The 16,686-nt window shown below is 41.4% G+C and overlaps 1 protein-coding gene across 5 annotated transcripts in view; it reads right to left on the bottom strand.

The window, feature by feature from the left end:
• Positions 1 to 272: 272 nt before the first annotated feature.
• LONRF3 (LON peptidase N-terminal domain and ring finger 3) overlaps positions 273 to 16,686 on the bottom strand; it is a 38,099-nt gene continuing 21,685 nt past the window's right edge. For 2 of the 5 annotated variants that reach the window (XM_023734491.1, XM_004379808.2), the window contains 6 exons: positions 14,912 to 15,026; positions 12,428 to 12,549; positions 10,417 to 10,575; positions 9,602 to 9,764; positions 8,453 to 8,602; positions 274 to 5,573 (listed from right to left, as the gene is read on the bottom strand). In XM_023734491.1, the coding sequence (XP_023590259.1) occupies positions 5,418 to 5,573; positions 8,453 to 8,602; positions 9,602 to 9,764; positions 10,417 to 10,575; positions 12,428 to 12,549; positions 14,912 to 15,026 (865 nt within the window). In that variant the 3' untranslated portion in view covers positions 274 to 5,417. Of the gene's footprint in view, positions 5,574 to 8,442; positions 8,603 to 9,601; positions 9,765 to 10,416; positions 10,576 to 12,427; positions 12,550 to 14,911; positions 15,027 to 16,686 lie in introns of those variants that run through there. The other 3 variants (XR_002824629.1, XR_002824630.1, XM_023734492.1) reach the window with 3 other exon arrangements.

Below are 16,686 nucleotides of genomic sequence, written 5' to 3'. Positions count from 1 at the left end.
TTCTAGATGGTCCAATCTAGTTCTCCAGAGAGAAAGTGAGACAGGCATTCTGGACAGAATGACTTCCTTGGAAGGAAAATTGTGCCTTTGGCTGAAGTATACTCTATCTTGTGAGAACTGGAGAGTGGCAGACTGGGCACAGAAGGGTAAATCCAACAGAGTCAACAATTCCCTCTGAGGCCTAGTTGGGCAGGAGTTCTGATTCTTCTCAATTACCCCAAAGATCCTGTTATGCAAAACCAGGTCAGGCCCAAGTGGAATTTGCTTTTTTTTTTTTTTTCAATTGCCCCATTCCTATGTCTTTTTCCCCCTCGGTGGTAAAACAGATGACGGGATATTTCTGAAGCTTGCTTGCTGAAGTCAGCTTGGTTAACATCACTCATTTTCCCAATCAACTCTTACCAATTTTTCTATCAGAAGGTTCATGCTTCAGGCCTTAGCTTTAGCATATTGTTGAGAAAGCATTTAATAAAAACAAAAAAACAACCAACAAAAACCGTGTAATTTGCTTTTGTAAACACTTTATAACGCCAAAGAAAACAGAGTAGGCAGTGTGCTTTGCTTTAAGCAAACCCAATATATGAATGCTTGGATTTACAAATAAACTAGGGGCTCATTATTTACTTGAAAAAATGCTTCAACATAATTCTTTCACAAGCTTTTCTTCTTTAAAAAAAAAAAACACTCAATTTATGGCCAGCTTTTCAGAAAACACAAGTCACATTAATCGGTTCACACCTGCCTCACTGTTGTATACAGAAGAGCTTGCTGTCTGAGTGCAGGTCTATTTCCCTGCAAAGAATCGTCTGGTCAAATGTATTACAACCAATAGGGTGCAAAAACAAAGCAGACATTCCAATAGCTTTTCTTTCTATTCAGCTTCTAACAAAATAACACTATTTGGGTAATTCTTGCCCTAAGGTATGAGCACAGTTTTGTTAGATACAAAATCAGACAACAGGAAACTCTTTTAATGGACAACTTTTCACAGAGACTGTCTATATCACATTGTTATTACAACAAAGATGAGCTGAAACTGTTTTTTTGGTACAGATTTTGATGAAGGGAAATTCTAAAAAGAAATCAAGCATATAGAGGTAGTTGAATAGCAATATGCGGGGGGCGGGAGCATTATCTTAATTCCCCTTCAACTCATTACAGTGCAAGAGTAAAATGGCTGCTTAACAAATGGAATAACAAACACCTACACATTTGCCACTGTTTAAAGGACTTACTTGATATTTTAATCCTGGCGTTACTGAGAACCTGCATAAAACGATGAAACTAGTTTACCTAAGATAAGCCTATGGCGCCACATCGACCTACTGTCTTTCCTTTTATGTTGTTGTTTACTGTTGTTGCTTTGACAATAACTGTTAATCAACTTTTAAAATGACGCATAAGCTACAGTGTTGCTTTGTAAACTTCAGTTAATCACGTTTGCTGTGAAAAAAAAATCTTTAAACGGCTACAGAGTCATGGAGCGAAAGCTTTAGAATAACAACCAGGAACAGAGATTACAGGCACTTCTCTCTGAAAGTGAATTTAGCAAGCGTGTTTGGAAACACCCATTTGTAAGGAATATTTCTTCATTTAAGCTCTGGATGTGCGTAACCCAGACTATTTTAATAGCTGAACAGTGTAATACATTAGAGCTATCATTGTAAGATGAATTGAATGGGTATACGTTACATGGCTCTTTTTCCTCCCTTTTTGTTAAACTCAGGAAGGGGCACGAATTGAAAGGCAGTTGGCTAACTTTCAGAACTGTCCTTTGATCATACCTCAAAACCTCCTTCTGCAGGCTCAAGAATGGGCTGAAAATCTGCCCTTTCCCATTATTTGGGCTGCCTTCCATTTGCATCTTCGTTACACACCTCTATCACGATTCTGCCTTAGTAAATGGAAATGGATGTGAAGTCAACATGTTGAGAACTCCAGGAATGAGTCCCTGAATAAAACTCCCATCGTGAAAATGGAGTTGAGATGGGCGAACAGTCCACAATGGATTCCAGTCCATCAACAGTACTCTGTTGACAGTAAGAGACCTCTGTGTGCTGTGAACTAGCCTTGGAGCTCCACCGATCCAATGGCCAGTCACAGGGGATTAGCTGAGCCCAGGCCAGCTCTACAGGCAGAGCTGGAAGCGCACAAGCGCAGTGACTTGACTAGCCCCTCGCTGCTAAGGCAGCACTGGGCTAGAAGCGGTCGGCCCTCAGAAAAGGCAAACTGTTTTCTCCAAGTCGCCTACAAAAAATTAGTTTTTTCATTTTCTACATTTTGCTGGTTATTAGCTAGCAGCAGTAGTATGGTACAAAGCAGAAAGGCATGGTGTCTGCCTCGTACCTAGTTTATATATACATATATATGTATATGTACATATATATATAAAATAACCTACTAGGAAAAGACTGGGTCAGTCATGATAAACAGGAAAACTAACCAAATAAATGGCACAATCTAACAAGGGGGAAGTCTTGTCCTTCTGGCCTATATTTAGCTTTGTGTCTTTTCAAGCTGTGCAGCAAAACTAACTTACAAGTGTTGAGAATGTTCATGCTCCAATTCAAGCACATCCCAAAGAAAGTCAAGACTTAGCCTTGCATACTGCCTCACACCACTATCGAAACAAAGCCTTGCTGTAAAATGACCCAAACATGTATCTAGGCTACTGAGAGAGTAAAGTGCAAATTCTGGATAGCCAAGATCTACATTTGCTGTAGTTAGCTACTCGCTTATCAAGATGAAGCATTCTCCGATGTGGAATTTTATTAAGAAATCAAACCTCCCTTTCTGCTTAGATTAGTAGAGATGTGTTGAGTAATTTAATTTTACTTAACTTGAAATTTCCCATTGTGAACTTGCGGGATTCTTTGCTGATTTGATTACCATGCCCATTTAACAAAATTATGTGTAATGCAAAAGATTTAGAAATATTAAAAATCTGCGAAGTAATGGATTCAAAATCAAGCTGGGCCTCTTATTGATTGACTATGTTACCTGAGCAAAGAAGTATTTAACTCTGCGGAGCCTCAGTTTTTTCATCTATAATATGGGAATAATAACTACTCTCACAGGGTTGATATGAAAAATAAACAATTTATGAGCTCATGTGTGTGAAATCACTTGGCTTAGGACCTAGTAGGCAATAGGTTCTCAATATATTTTTGGTGAATCTGTTACTTTGGACAGTATTGAGGGAATACTATGAACAAAGCACAAAAGTCATAGGTTGTAAAATCTATTCATCATGGCATGGCCATGAACATCAATCTATACATTTTGGACAGCAGGGAGTGATGAGCTGGTTATTTTAACTGAGCTAGAACTTAAGGATTCCATTCTATCAGAAATTCTAGACCTCCAAATAAAACTGTTTTTTAGCCTTATTGAGATGGGACAAGTTTGCTGGCATTTTCCCAAGCAGTCATGACCCCTTAAAAAATTACTTGTCAATCATCAAGTTATGTCAATCATAAAATCAGTAGTGTGCATTCGCCCAACCAAGTTTAAAGGGGTTGGCAGTGGGTACTGCATGTAAAGGCAGTGTTTTATGGAAATACAGGGCCCTGATGATATTCTGCAACTATGAATAATAACAGCTACTATTCGTTGAGTGTTTCCTATGTGCTAGGCACTGTGCTAAGTGATTTACATATACTATCTCATTTAATGTTCGTAACAACTCTATATGCAGAATGCTCTCACTACCATTTTATAGATGAAGTAATTGGGACTCAGAAAAAGATCGTTTGTTTTTACTTACATAATCTCTTTTATATTGTCTGAATTACTTCACTCTCACTTTTGTTTCTGGCCCCATGTGGTGACAGAAGAAATCAGACTGATTACTTGAGGCATTAACCTCTCACCTTAACAGAGCAACTGGGCTGTGACTAATATCACTGCAGCTGTCCAACATCATATGGGGGCAGGATAATTGTGGCCGCAGTACAAATGACACAATTCACCTCTTCTCTACCCTGGTCTTTTCACTCTGTCAGTATAACACTCCCATACTCACAGTATTTTTCAGGTTCTCCTAACACTGAAGGAATCAAGCCTGCAATAAGAAATTTAAATAAGTGCTTACTCTTACCTCCTTACCCTCTATTCTTCCCCTATACGGAAATCTTTGGCCTTTTGCAACCAGGAGGAAAGGCAGTGTTTAGATAAAATAATGGATTAACTGCCTGGTTCCTTTAAAAAGATTTTTAAGGGGTTGTATTCTATCTGGCTTCCTTACAATTTTTAAATCCAAACAGTCCTTCATAAAGAAGTATTTCCCTTCATATTAGCCCAGGTCTTCATATGCAGAACCCTGAGAAGAGGTAGGGTATGGAGGCTAGTTGGGCAAGGCTGTGATGTACCAAACTGGACACCATGCCCTCTAAAGGGTTAAGTACTATCCTGCCTAAAATCCCATTCTTAACTGCATTAGGGAAAATTAGATACACTTATAATTAGATTGCTGAAATAAATGCCTATAAATAAATTACAATAAAAGACAGTCCACTGATTGAGCTCTTCAGTTCAGAAAACTAATTCCTTCAGCCTCGTTCTGTATAACATACAGAAAAATGAAGTATTTTACTTTACGTTGGCATACGCCACAGTCGATATGCCAAATCCTGTTCAGTAGCTTATATTGTTGAACTCAAACTGAAAAAAAAAAAGAAAAAGGAATCTGTGAAGATAGATGATGATCTTAGCATGATTCTGAACTTCTTTTAAACCTTCAATTGGATAGATACAAACATGGTCCAAGAACTGGCAACAAATGCAGTAAAAAATGGTGAAAGCAAAAATTACACATTTCTAGTATTGTCACTTCCCTCTAGTCATTTGTACACAGTAAGCCACACCAATAAATAAAGCGACTGGCTTTTCAGTAATGGACACTTAAATAGTTACAAACATACATGTAGCAAAAAGGATACAGTAGTGCAAAAAATAAATTACTAAAACAGAAGGCCGAAAATTTGACACAATACTGTATAAAACCTGAACCATTTGGAATGAGACCTCAATTCAGTGAAATAATGCAGCAACGTTACTAGTATCTCTGCTTCACATTTCAACCACACAGTCATTCATCTACGAAAGAAAATTAAAGCAAAACCACTTCAAACTTTCAGAAAATTTTATGGAAAAAAGTATTTTTTTCCAGACTCTTAAACACCTCTGCTGTTCATGTAGTAGTGCAGCATGTCAAGAACATCTTGAGTCATAAAGTGGCAAACAGACCACATTCTTTTGGTCTTTCTACTCCATTTCGTCCTGTGATCAACAGCAGGGTAATACCTCTGTTTGCTATTCCCTTTTGGAAAGATGTTATTGCAGTTACATACATTTACAAGACAACTCCCCCGGGGCAGTGGGGAGGGTGGGTGCTCCTCTTCCGCAATCCACTCTTACTAGTTTTTAGTTCGGGATATAAAGGACAGGACTCGCCGAATACCATTCAGTCTATCCTTTAAGGACCTCATCGCTAGGAATGGGAGCTGAGCTCGGCTTTCCAATGGGAGAACCGCTAATATCCACCAGCACCAAGCTGGACCATTCGGATTAACCTGTAACAGAGAAACACAATGAGTTCACCCTATTCTCATGGAAGTGGTATCAGTCTGCAGATTTCCAAAGCCTCTAGGTAAACATCCCAGGTAGAACTGCTTCTGTGTGTGGCAGAGATTAATTGCCCCCATATCCATTTTCTCCTTATTTTAGCTGGGCATACAGCCACCCAGAATAAAGACTACACTTCCCAGGCTCCCTTGCAGCTAGGTGAGGCCATAAGACAAAGTTCTAATGAGATGTAAAAGGAAGTGATATCTGTAACTTCTGGATCATGCTCTAGGAAAGGAGCATGTGCTCTCTGCCTTCCTCTTTCCCCGAGCTAGAACATGAACATGGTGATGATCAGCCTTCTTGAATCAAGATGAGAGCAACCTTCTAAGGATGATAGAGCTTTGTGATGAAGGAGCCTGGATCCCTGCATGAGCTCATGAAATAGAGCTGTCTTGGTGACACAGTGGTTAAGCATTTGGCTGCTAATCAAAAGGTCAGCAGTTCAAATCCACCATCCACTCCTGGGAAACCCTATGGGGCAGTTCTACTCTGTCCTATAGGGTCGCTATCAGTTGGAATCGACTCGACGGCAACGAGTTAGGAGGAGCCCTGGTGATGCAGTGATTAAGCACTTGGCTGCAAACTGAAATGTTTACGGTTTGAACCCACCAGTCGCTCCGTGGGAGAAGATCTGGCGATCTGCTCCCAGCCTAGGAAATTCTGTGGGGCAGTCCTACCATCATACAGGGTCACTATGAGTTGAAATCGACTTGAAGGCACACAACCACCACCACCATCCCTCTAGGACTTATGCCCTCTATCTGTCTTTAAGCTACCATTATTTTTGGTATTTATTAAAGCAGACAAATCAATATTCTAACAAGACACCATGCCTCCTAGCCAGTGTAATTTTATAAGCTGGAATATCCACTACTCAATCTCTTCCATTTCTAAGACTGCTTAGGTCTCTCTGCTCATGATTTCTGGAAGGTTAGTTTTAGGATAACACAGAACCACATTTTGGTCAAGCCACCAACACCTGGGATTCTTTGGTCCTAAATTGGTTCATCCGATCCTCCCTAAATCCATGACCTCTTTGCCTCTCTGCACCTCTACCTTCATTTGGACTCTTTTTGTCCCTCACTGTAGCCTGTACCATGTTCTCCCTCCTATTATCAACTCTGAATGTTAGAACTTTCTTTTCCAAGATCATTAACAAGAATATTTAAGCTGCTGTTAGTATTTGGGGCTGTTTCTAATAAACCTTCTCTTGAGGCTTAGAACATTCTTATTAGTGGGACCACTGGGGCTACAGCATTGACTGGAGCAAACTAGATGGTACTTTTTTTTTTTTTTTTTTTTTGCTGCTGCCACCAAAACAACATGATGACAGTTTTTAATAAGAAATGAAATGAAACCCAAGATTTCAGATTTCTGTGTCACTGAGCCCTTATGACTCATACTGTGGCATCTGTGTTTTCTCCTCTGAAAGATGCTGTAATCATTGTTAATCTCTATCTTTTGCCTGACTGGGGGAGAATGCTTCCCAGAAGGTGAAGGGGAACATTAAGCTTGATCATGAGCTTGCTCAGAGCTATGCTGTACTCCTGAGTCACAGCGGCCCAGAGCCAGGAGCTGGGTCATTGGGAAGCAGTAACTGGCCTTTCTCCCTTCAACACTCACGACGCCTTTGCATGGGGAAAAAGAGCCAGCTTTTTGGTTTGGAGAAAGCAAGACAGTTCAGACCATTAGGGAATAGATGGTTGTTTTCAAGCTCCTCAGAATGCAAGAAGCAGAGGGGACATGAGAGGCCTTCTCATCCACCTCTTTCATTTCAGAGATGAGGGAAAAGCTGAGAAAGGGAAGGGACTCGCCCAAGGTCACACGGCTAGAGAGGCAAGCAGGACCAGTCTTCTGGCAGAGAAGACAGAATATGCATATTCATATTATTCTATCGTGAAAGAGTTGGGAATGAGGGTAAGTAATGAATTAAGAAAGTTATAGAGGCAATCATGTAGGACAGCCAGCTTAGAATATGGGAAAAGGTGATGGTGCGGAAATACTTGCTCAGGCTATCTCTAGTCGTGTCCTAGAAAGTATTCCCTGAAGTGGAACTCCCTCAAAGTATTTGGTGGTTTATACCAAGCAAGCAAAGATTGGTGAAACGTAACTATTTCCATTTTCTGCTTCTCATCTGCAGCTTGATCTCCAAAATGGACCCACCCTCCCAGGAAATAGACTGATCCAGTAGAGCCAGATGAACTGCTTTTTAACTCAGCCAAGGATAAATTTAGAGATTGAGTCAGTTTTCTCTGGATCCGGTCACCCCAAATGAGGTCACTAATAAGAGTCTAGACCTGTAGGGCTAAGGTGAATGGGTCTGGGCATGAAAACTTTCTGTGGTCTTACAGCTGGAATCTTGTAAGGTAATTGGCCCTACCTCCTAGCTCCTGCAGCAACAGGGGAGAGAGTTATGAAGCTTTCTGGAAGCTTTGGTCCCAGCTCCCAGGATACCCTTCTCTTAAGCCCTGACATTGGCGTGTGTCTTGTCATCCTAACACATTACTATGATGTAAGTCTGGACTCCCACTGAAGGGTCTTCTATTGGTGGTGCCTGTGCTCCTGTTCTCTCATATGATTTATCTCTCAAAACCCATCTTGAATTCAAATTCCTACTGCTTTACTTTAGTTATCCCAATTCCGACTGGGATCCTTTTGGTCTTACCCATGATGTCCCCTGCCCAGTCAAACAATACCAAATTGGATCCATCTTCCTCTCTGCACTGGCGGATAGCAATCATACAGCCATCTAACCACATATCCTAGGTACTCTCACGCTTTTATCCGGTAGGGCAATCCACTATAAATAGACATTTTTATATACCTGGAGATCAGTATCCTTCTCTGGCATTGGACCAAAGTGATGAAGTATCCGATTCTTCATAGATGATTTGAGTGAATGAAACCACAGTGACGCTTGCGCATATACACAGTTATGTAACGTCAACAGCTCAGCATAATCTTCTCCTTGAACCTGGAATTATCAAAGTGGACGTGAAGCATTCTGTATCTTCTCCATCACTCCCAGAACCACTTTTAACACTTGACTCTCTCTGAGCATCCATCCTGTCTCTCTAGGGAAGGGTCACTCATCCAGCTTTCTCTTATGTAATATGGGAAAGGCCTCTCAGTCAGATATGTAAATACTGTGTGTAAATACTGCTGGGGGTGGAGGAAAGGGAAAGGTTCAGCTGGGTAAATTAGCTAAAACAGCAAGACATATGGGAAACCAGAGACTCTAACTGGCCTGAGTGGAGGGGGGCTGTTAAACTACGTGATGCTGATGTACACCTCTGCCCTTTTCATTTTTTACATCTGTTTTCCCATTGCTCACTAGGAAAAGAGACATGAATATGTTTGTGTCTCAGTGTGTAACTATCTTTCAAGCCAAATAGATTTATCCATTGGCCAACTATTTATCAATCTTGTACTCTGCAGTGAATGCAAATATAAACAAACATGGGATCATCTACCTTGTCTTCCATTCATTAGCTCAGAAAACCAAGGATTAACTGGACACGCAATCTTTCTACCTTATGGGATGATGGATTATGGGGAAGCGCTCTTAGCCAGGTGACACATTTGAAAACACATGTATATATGAATCTATAATTATCTCCAAGTAAAAAGTCAAATAAATAAATACATATATGTAGACCCCACTCCAGTCTGTCCCTTGGTACCTCTGGTATGGACCTAAACCCTGGGCTAAATGGGCCCTAGGGTTGGCCTAATATAGCATTTCTTACACGTGAATGCAACTCAGCAGATGAACAGGGAGAGCCAGGACAACTGTGCCCACCACCAGTTTACAACTGAATACCAACCCTGCAGCATTTAATGTTGCTGAAGTAATTTAGTGAGGCATCTCAAGGCCCCCAATAGTTCTGAGATATTCTTTTGTAACCATCTTTGTATACAAAGTTACAGGGATATTCTGGCTTTGGGATTTGGATGGGATGGCCACCCTTACCTTTTGATCTTCAATGTATTCAATGTCAGCTGTGCTGTAACCATCCCGCTGGCCCTGATGGAGCACCTTGAAGCGCCTCTTGCCTATGCTGTCAACCACTGAGCGGCCATCAGCAAAGAACTGAACATTTCTAATCTCTAGGATGCAGCCATATTCCGCAAATCTGTTTATTGAGAGTGGAGTTAAGAAAGTAGATCCTTGATAAGTTCTGTTTCCTTAGCCTTGTCCCCTGCCATTTCTGTAAACCTATGATGTACCTCAAAGGACTTCGGACAGTTTGCCTGTTCCAGGGTCTACAACAGGTAGTACCACCTGCGTGAAAAAATCTTAACGTATTATTATAACAGCTACCATCGATTGAGCACATACTACATGCCAGATACTGTGATTAGTGCTTTATGTGCATTAACTCATTAATCCTCTCAACAAACCCAATAAGGTATGCACTATTATTCTACTCACTTTACAGATAAGGAAACTGAGTCACAGAAAAGTTAAGCAACTTGCTCAAGGTCAAACTTACTCCAAGGCTGGAGCCAGAATATGAACCCAGGCAGTTTGGCTCACACTCTTATAAAACAAGTTTTATAATATATACCACCTGTTTAACAAAAGACTAATCCTGGGGTTCTTTTAAATAGGCAGCCTCTCAGATGGTAACCTAGGGGCTGGAGGGACCCTGATCTTTACAAATGCTCATGTCTTGATCTGGCTAAGTTTCATGAGCAGTGCCTCTCTGTCTCCTGGGAACACCTCAAGGTAAAAACAAACCCTCTTCACCCAACCTCCTTTTCCTCGCTTAGCTCCTCACTTACCCTTTAACAGGATCTCCAAGGCACATGCCAAACTGTCTTGTGCCTGTCTCAATGCATCTACGAATCATCAGACGGTAACAAGGCTCAAAGATGTGCAGGGGACAAGGAACGGTGGGATAGGCCATAGTACACACGAAAATAGGCACATTCTTATTTAAGCTGTCAGAAAAAGTAAATGACATGGATCTTAGAGCAATAGGGTGGAACACAGAAAGGTTGGACAAACATTACCTGTGGTGCCCCAGGAAAACAGCAAGGAAACATCAAGTTTTGATGGCTAACAGAAAAATACTGAAATGGAACTGATGCTGTGGGCTGAGTCTCAATATCTGGTGTGGAGACTAGCCTAATGGCTAAGATCATGCAATTCCTACACATTCTAATCTGGCTCAAGTAGTTCTCTAATACCTTATCATTACAGATGCTATTTATTCCTCATAAATTTTTCTTTCTTTCTTTCATGTTCTCCACTCAAAATGATTTCTTCAGGTGTTTTGCTGGCAGTATGGGGAAGGGTACTGATGCTCCCCAAAGGGATTGTGGGAAATTCTCTGCAAGGTCCCTGTAGGCAACTCAAAGTTTCAAAGCCCCCACAGAATCGGCATAGAAGGCCCAGCTGGGGGGTAGGAGGAGCAAGAGGCAAGAGTAGTTTAGCCCAGTGATGCTCAAACATTCCTGTGCGTCAGAGTCACCGGGGACATTTAAATACAGATGCTTGGGCTACTGAAATTTCAGAGACGCTGATTCAGTAGCTCTGGCATTGGTACCCAGGAGTCTGCATTTCAACAAGTGCCCCAGGAGATTCAGACACGCAGCCCATTGGGGAGCCACCAACCGGGCCAGCTTCTCCTGCGTCACTGTCCTCTTATTCGTCTAGCAAATCCAATACAGGAACATCTGAACGTAAAATCAATGATAGATATTGGACCATCTGGTCAACTCTCAAAAGGATCAAGTTTAGGATTCCTTTAAATAGAAAGCTCCTAGCATATTCTAGTGTTTGTTAATAAGACATTAAATAATGTTGACAAGAGTCCTTAAAGAGACACAAGACTAATTAATCAGAAATAAAGATAAAGATGCCCTGAGTGGTTCTAATATAAGTCAAAGAGAAAAAAGGACTTTGTTTCTAGATTTTCAGGAAAACCTGTTATTCAGAGTAAAAGGTACATTCAAATCGGTGGTAGAGTTTAGAAATGTTCCCCACACGTTGAGCATAAAAGCAGAACAGCTTCTGCCATCAGAAGCCTCGCCTCCAGAATCCTGTGAGGAGTTCTGTTCCACCAGAGATAGGGAGAGCGAAGGGAAGTAGTATGAGAGGCGGAGATTAGTGATTGCCTCCTGCCTTTTCTGCTAAGTGAGCTCTTCTTCCAGCCAGGCAGAGAGCTTGGAGCCCCACTTACGTCTCTGTTCCTATCCTTCACCTCTCACACTACCCGTACATGGCTTACTATGTACTACCTCACTTGATCTTCATAACAAGTACATGAGGTAAAAATTATTATTATCCTCAAGCCACATATGAGGAAACTGAGGCTCAGGGAAGTTAAGTGACCTGCCTAGGGTCATAAAGCATACTTACTTTGTGGCAAAACCGGGTCTTAACCCCAGGCCTGGCTGGTACCAAAGTTCTTAACCTTGTAGCACTCCCTCATGTATTTGAAGACAGTCTCTGGATACTTCTGACCCTTAGGTTCTCCTGGTTAAGCTACTCCCAATTTACTGACGCCAGTGACACACTGTCTTAGTGCCAAGCTGTGCCCTGGTTCAGCTCACGCTTCTTCAGTGGTGTGCTGATAAATGTTTAACAACTAGCTCTCTGAAAGAAATAAGCCCTGGGTTGTAGAACTTGCCAATTTCTCTGTTGTAAATACTCCCACCACGGCCAATTTCACACTACCATGATATCACTGAATGAGGAGGGGGAAGAGAAGTGTATATTCAGCTCTCATGAGCTGGTATGAGTGAAACCAAAAAATAGAAACATGCATATATATATATTTGTATATACTTAGAAAGTTCTTCCATTTCTTCTTCATAAAGCCTCCTTCGCTCATTGAGTTCTTCAGGAAGGAATTTAGCTATTAGTTCTTCCATTATTACAGTTTTGCTGTATTTTCTTGAAGCCAAGCACTATATGGGGAAGAACAAGCAATTAGATACTATGCAGTCATTGGAAAAACACAAAGCACTTTTGAGGTAATCAGAATAGTAAAACAACCCACATATTAGAGTAACTTGGACCCACAAATTAGCAGCTGATACTATCATAATGTATGTATTCTCTAGATGTTAGAGTTCAGTTTAAAAAACACATGCAATGAATTTATTTTTAGAATTATAAAAACTACTTTGACAAGAAAAAAATAAATTGAAGGTTTAAAACTCTCATAGCTTTCCCGAAACGCGGAAATTGAGATCATGTTCTTGTCAAAATATATATATATATATATATACACACCCCTCACTTCCTTCTTTCTGGTTTGTGTGTTTACCAGCTCACAGAAATGGTCTCTGGGACGTGCTGAAAGTCCGTGATTACAAGGTTTAGGGAACTAAAAAGCAATTTTGATCATTGATCCTTTCCTGCTATGCCCCTACCCACACCCCCCTCCAATGCTTGGCTTTTGGCTATTGCAAGTCTACATGTTTTGCTCTCCTCTAACTTCAGTTTAAAAAAAAAAAAAAAAAAGCTGAAAACTGGTGATTTTGTTTGCTTGTTTTGTCTATTTGCTTTTTAAATATACCATCTAGTTATCACTGAAATGGTGTTATATACAGGGATCTATAAGTTGCAGGCATTTAACAGTGTGAACCACCAGACAAGGGGCATTATAAACCGCAGCGGCAGCAAATTGCTCGCTAATGAAAACGATCTCTACAGACCCAGCAGGGGGAGCTCCTGAGTACAAAACTGCTCGCTTCAGATGTTTCTTCCTTTCCCAGTGTGGGCTGTGTCTGTCTATTCTGCAGTAAACGTGACTGGAATAAGATATTTATCTCTCTGTAAAATGCTGTGTGATCCTGTGCGAATACACAGAGATAGGTGAACCTATCTTCTAGCCCCTGAGTCTATGACCCCACAGCATCTGCTTCCAAGATGCCTTATCAGCCACTACCATCACCTGCCTACAAGAGAATCAACTGCTTTGACTAGGGTCCCAGTCTTTGGAGAAAAGCAGTGACTCAGAAGACAACCAATCCGAGAAGGAGGTGACCCCTCAACTGATGCTAAAACAAAAAGCCTAGGAAAGGCGCATGCTAGAATGTTAACACTGGTTTTCTCTAGGCGATGAGCATATGGGTCGACTTTTCTTCTTTCTGCTTCTCTGAATTTGGCAGTGTTACCATGATGCAAAAGTATGATTTAAGTAGTCACAAAGACCATGAGCTTCTCACTTACAATCAGCCCAGCAAATCCCATCCCTTTATCTAGGGAAGGGTATGACAACAAGCCTCTCCCCCAATCCCAGTACACATCCCCAAAGTTACCCTTCATGTTTTTTTTCATTTCATTCCCTGAGTTTAAATGTTGGGGTGTTAAGAAAGCTCAACATGTGACTTCTCTGGACCTACATTCACCTAGAAATAGACCTGAGTCCCCAGCCTCACCGCAGGGATGAAGGGGTCAAGGAACAATAATTAAAAAAAAAAAAAAAAAACCTATTGCCGGCAAGCTGATTCAGACTCATAGTGACCCTACAGGACAGAGTAGAACTGCCCCATAGAGTTTCCAAGGAGCGCTTGGTGGATTCAAACTGCCGACCTTTTGGTTAGCAGCCGGAGCTCTTAACCACTACGCCACCAGGGATCCAAGGGACAATAATACTGATTATAAAATGTGGCACATAAGCCCAAGGGAGTGAAAACAAGACAGATTCCCAGGATCCTTTTTCTGCTATAGAAATTTTATCAGGGCCACTTGAAAAACGAAGGTGGGAGGTTGTGTGATTAATTTTAGAGGATCTGAACATCTCGGACCTTTTGAAGTCACCAAGTATCTGCAAATAAGTGCAGTGGCTCCCCAAGGGTGAGACCAGGATCACACTGAAAGTCTACGAGGTTTCTCTCGCGTCTTGGTAGCTGATTTCTTTAAACCATGGAGTAAACATCAGTGACAAGGGGATTTCAGAGCTTATCTAGTCCAAGCCCAAAGAGTACAAAAGATTCACTTAAGATTACAGTGAATCAGGTGCCTGATATGCTGGGATTAGAATCAGGATTTATGTTTATCATCTGACTAGCTAATACTTTTGTTTCCAACACAAATTAATTTTGCTACTGACAATTAATAAAGTTAGATGCTGCCTCATTTTCCTGAAGTACTTCGTGGAAAAGGGAGAGGGTGGCTATAAGACAAGAAAAATAGATGGTCTGAGGGGGTATTTTTCCCTTGCACAATGTAGCAGCTTCTGGGATCTTACTGGACATTGTCTTAGTACCTAATTACAAATAAACCGACTCAATCAAGAAAGAAATAATTTTTTTTTTTTACCTGTAAAAGGCCATCTTTGCACAGTGGACACTTCGCGTTGTGATCCAGGCACCTTTCGAGGCATTTCAAGCAGAAGGTATGCCCACAAGGTGTTGTAACTGGCTCATAGAATAATCTGAAATTTAGGAATCAAAAAGGAAGAAAACTGCAATAAGATAAACAATAAGAAGCTACTAACGGTTACAGTTCTTGCAGCATTGTTTGGAAATCTGGCGGGGGGGTCTTTCTTTTTTGTTATGATTGCTGTTGTTGTTACACTTCAGGAGAGTATTTGCTTCCCACTCCTGAGCTGGATTTCAAACAATGCCTTTATTAAAGTTTACGGTATAGTTAGACGATTTTTGTAACATTAGTTCTAGTCAGTCTCTTCTGTGGCATCCAGAGTTTTTTTCCCCATCTGATCCCAGAAAAATAGAGATTAATGTCCAGCATGTCTGAATAGACTCCATTCTAAAAATATTTCAGCAACCTGTTCAACTGAGTATATGCAAACACACAGATACTCACACACACACCAACACGCTCTCTCTCTCGCACACACACAGACACACACATGTATCCATTTAAGCACTTCATATATTACCACAGAGAAAGACGTTGTTTATTTGCTAGCCTTGATTCTTATTTTCACCTAAGCAACACTTACTGCCTAAAGGATATTGAAACTGTACCTCTAACAAACACGTAACTGTCATTTATATGGATGGATAATTTTCCTAGGGACAGTAGAGTAATATTGTTAATATGCTACTGAAATACACACACACACACACGCACACACACTCCAATTATAGCCTATTGTAATTGCTTTGGGGAAGCTGGATACTTTCAAAGCAATCTGGGGATCCTTTTATAAAGCCGTTCTATACATTCAAAGATTCGTGCATTTACATCGCTTAAAGAAAGGCTCACCTGCAGCAGGACCAGTGGGTGGGGGCAGATGAAGATGATAGCTCAGAAGTAGGGCTTGTGCTCGCCAAATGGGCGAGTACAGAAAGAAGGGAAAGATGCCTGACCAGCCTACTTTGACCTCACAGGCTTGTTCAGTTGAAAGAAAGAGGCAGCCAGATGCACAGCTCCCTCGTGTGACCTGGAGGTGCACCAGCAGCCCAGCCGGCATTGCCAGGCTGAGCAGAAGAATCCAAATGTCAGAGCTGAAAAGGACTTGAGAAGAAATTGAATCCATCGGCTCAGAATGAAACCGAGGTCCAGAGGGGGAGAAGTTGCTTGTCTAAGTGTACACAGCCAACTGTTGGCAGATGGAAATCTATCCAACTTCTACTTCCAGTCCTGTGCCTCTTCTATTACAACAGTGATTCTCAATCATTGCTGTGCATCAGGATCACCTGGGGAGTCTTTAAACTGCTTTGCTGGTATATAACTGATGTGCAATAACTGCACATACTTAAAGTGTACAATCTGGTAAATTTTTACATAGGCACACATCTAGGGAAACATCACCACAATTAAGATAGTGAACATACCCACCATCCCCTAAACTTCCTCATACCCCTCTGTAAACCCTCCCTCCTGCCCCTCCTCACCCCACCACCCCAACTCTGCCTCCATTAGTAGGGAGGCTTTAAACAATACAGATGCCTGGGGCCTCACCTGCAGAGATTCAGAGTAGTTGGTCTAGGGTAAGGCCCAGGCATCAGGGATTTTTTTCTAAGGCCCTTCCTGTGATATTGGAGCCCCGGTGGTGCAGCCGTTAAGCCTTTGGCTGCTAACCAAAAGGCTGGCAGTTTTAATCTACCAGGTGCTCCCTGGAAACC

The sequence above is a fragment of the Trichechus manatus genome, unplaced genomic scaffold, assembly GCF_000243295.1.
Source record: "Trichechus manatus latirostris isolate Lorelei unplaced genomic scaffold, TriManLat1.0 scaffold00068, whole genome shotgun sequence".
Taxonomy (NCBI): Eukaryota; Metazoa; Chordata; class Mammalia; order Sirenia; family Trichechidae; genus Trichechus; species Trichechus manatus.
Note: the sequence above shows the minus strand (reverse complement) of the source record. Positions and strands in the feature narration are given on the sequence as shown.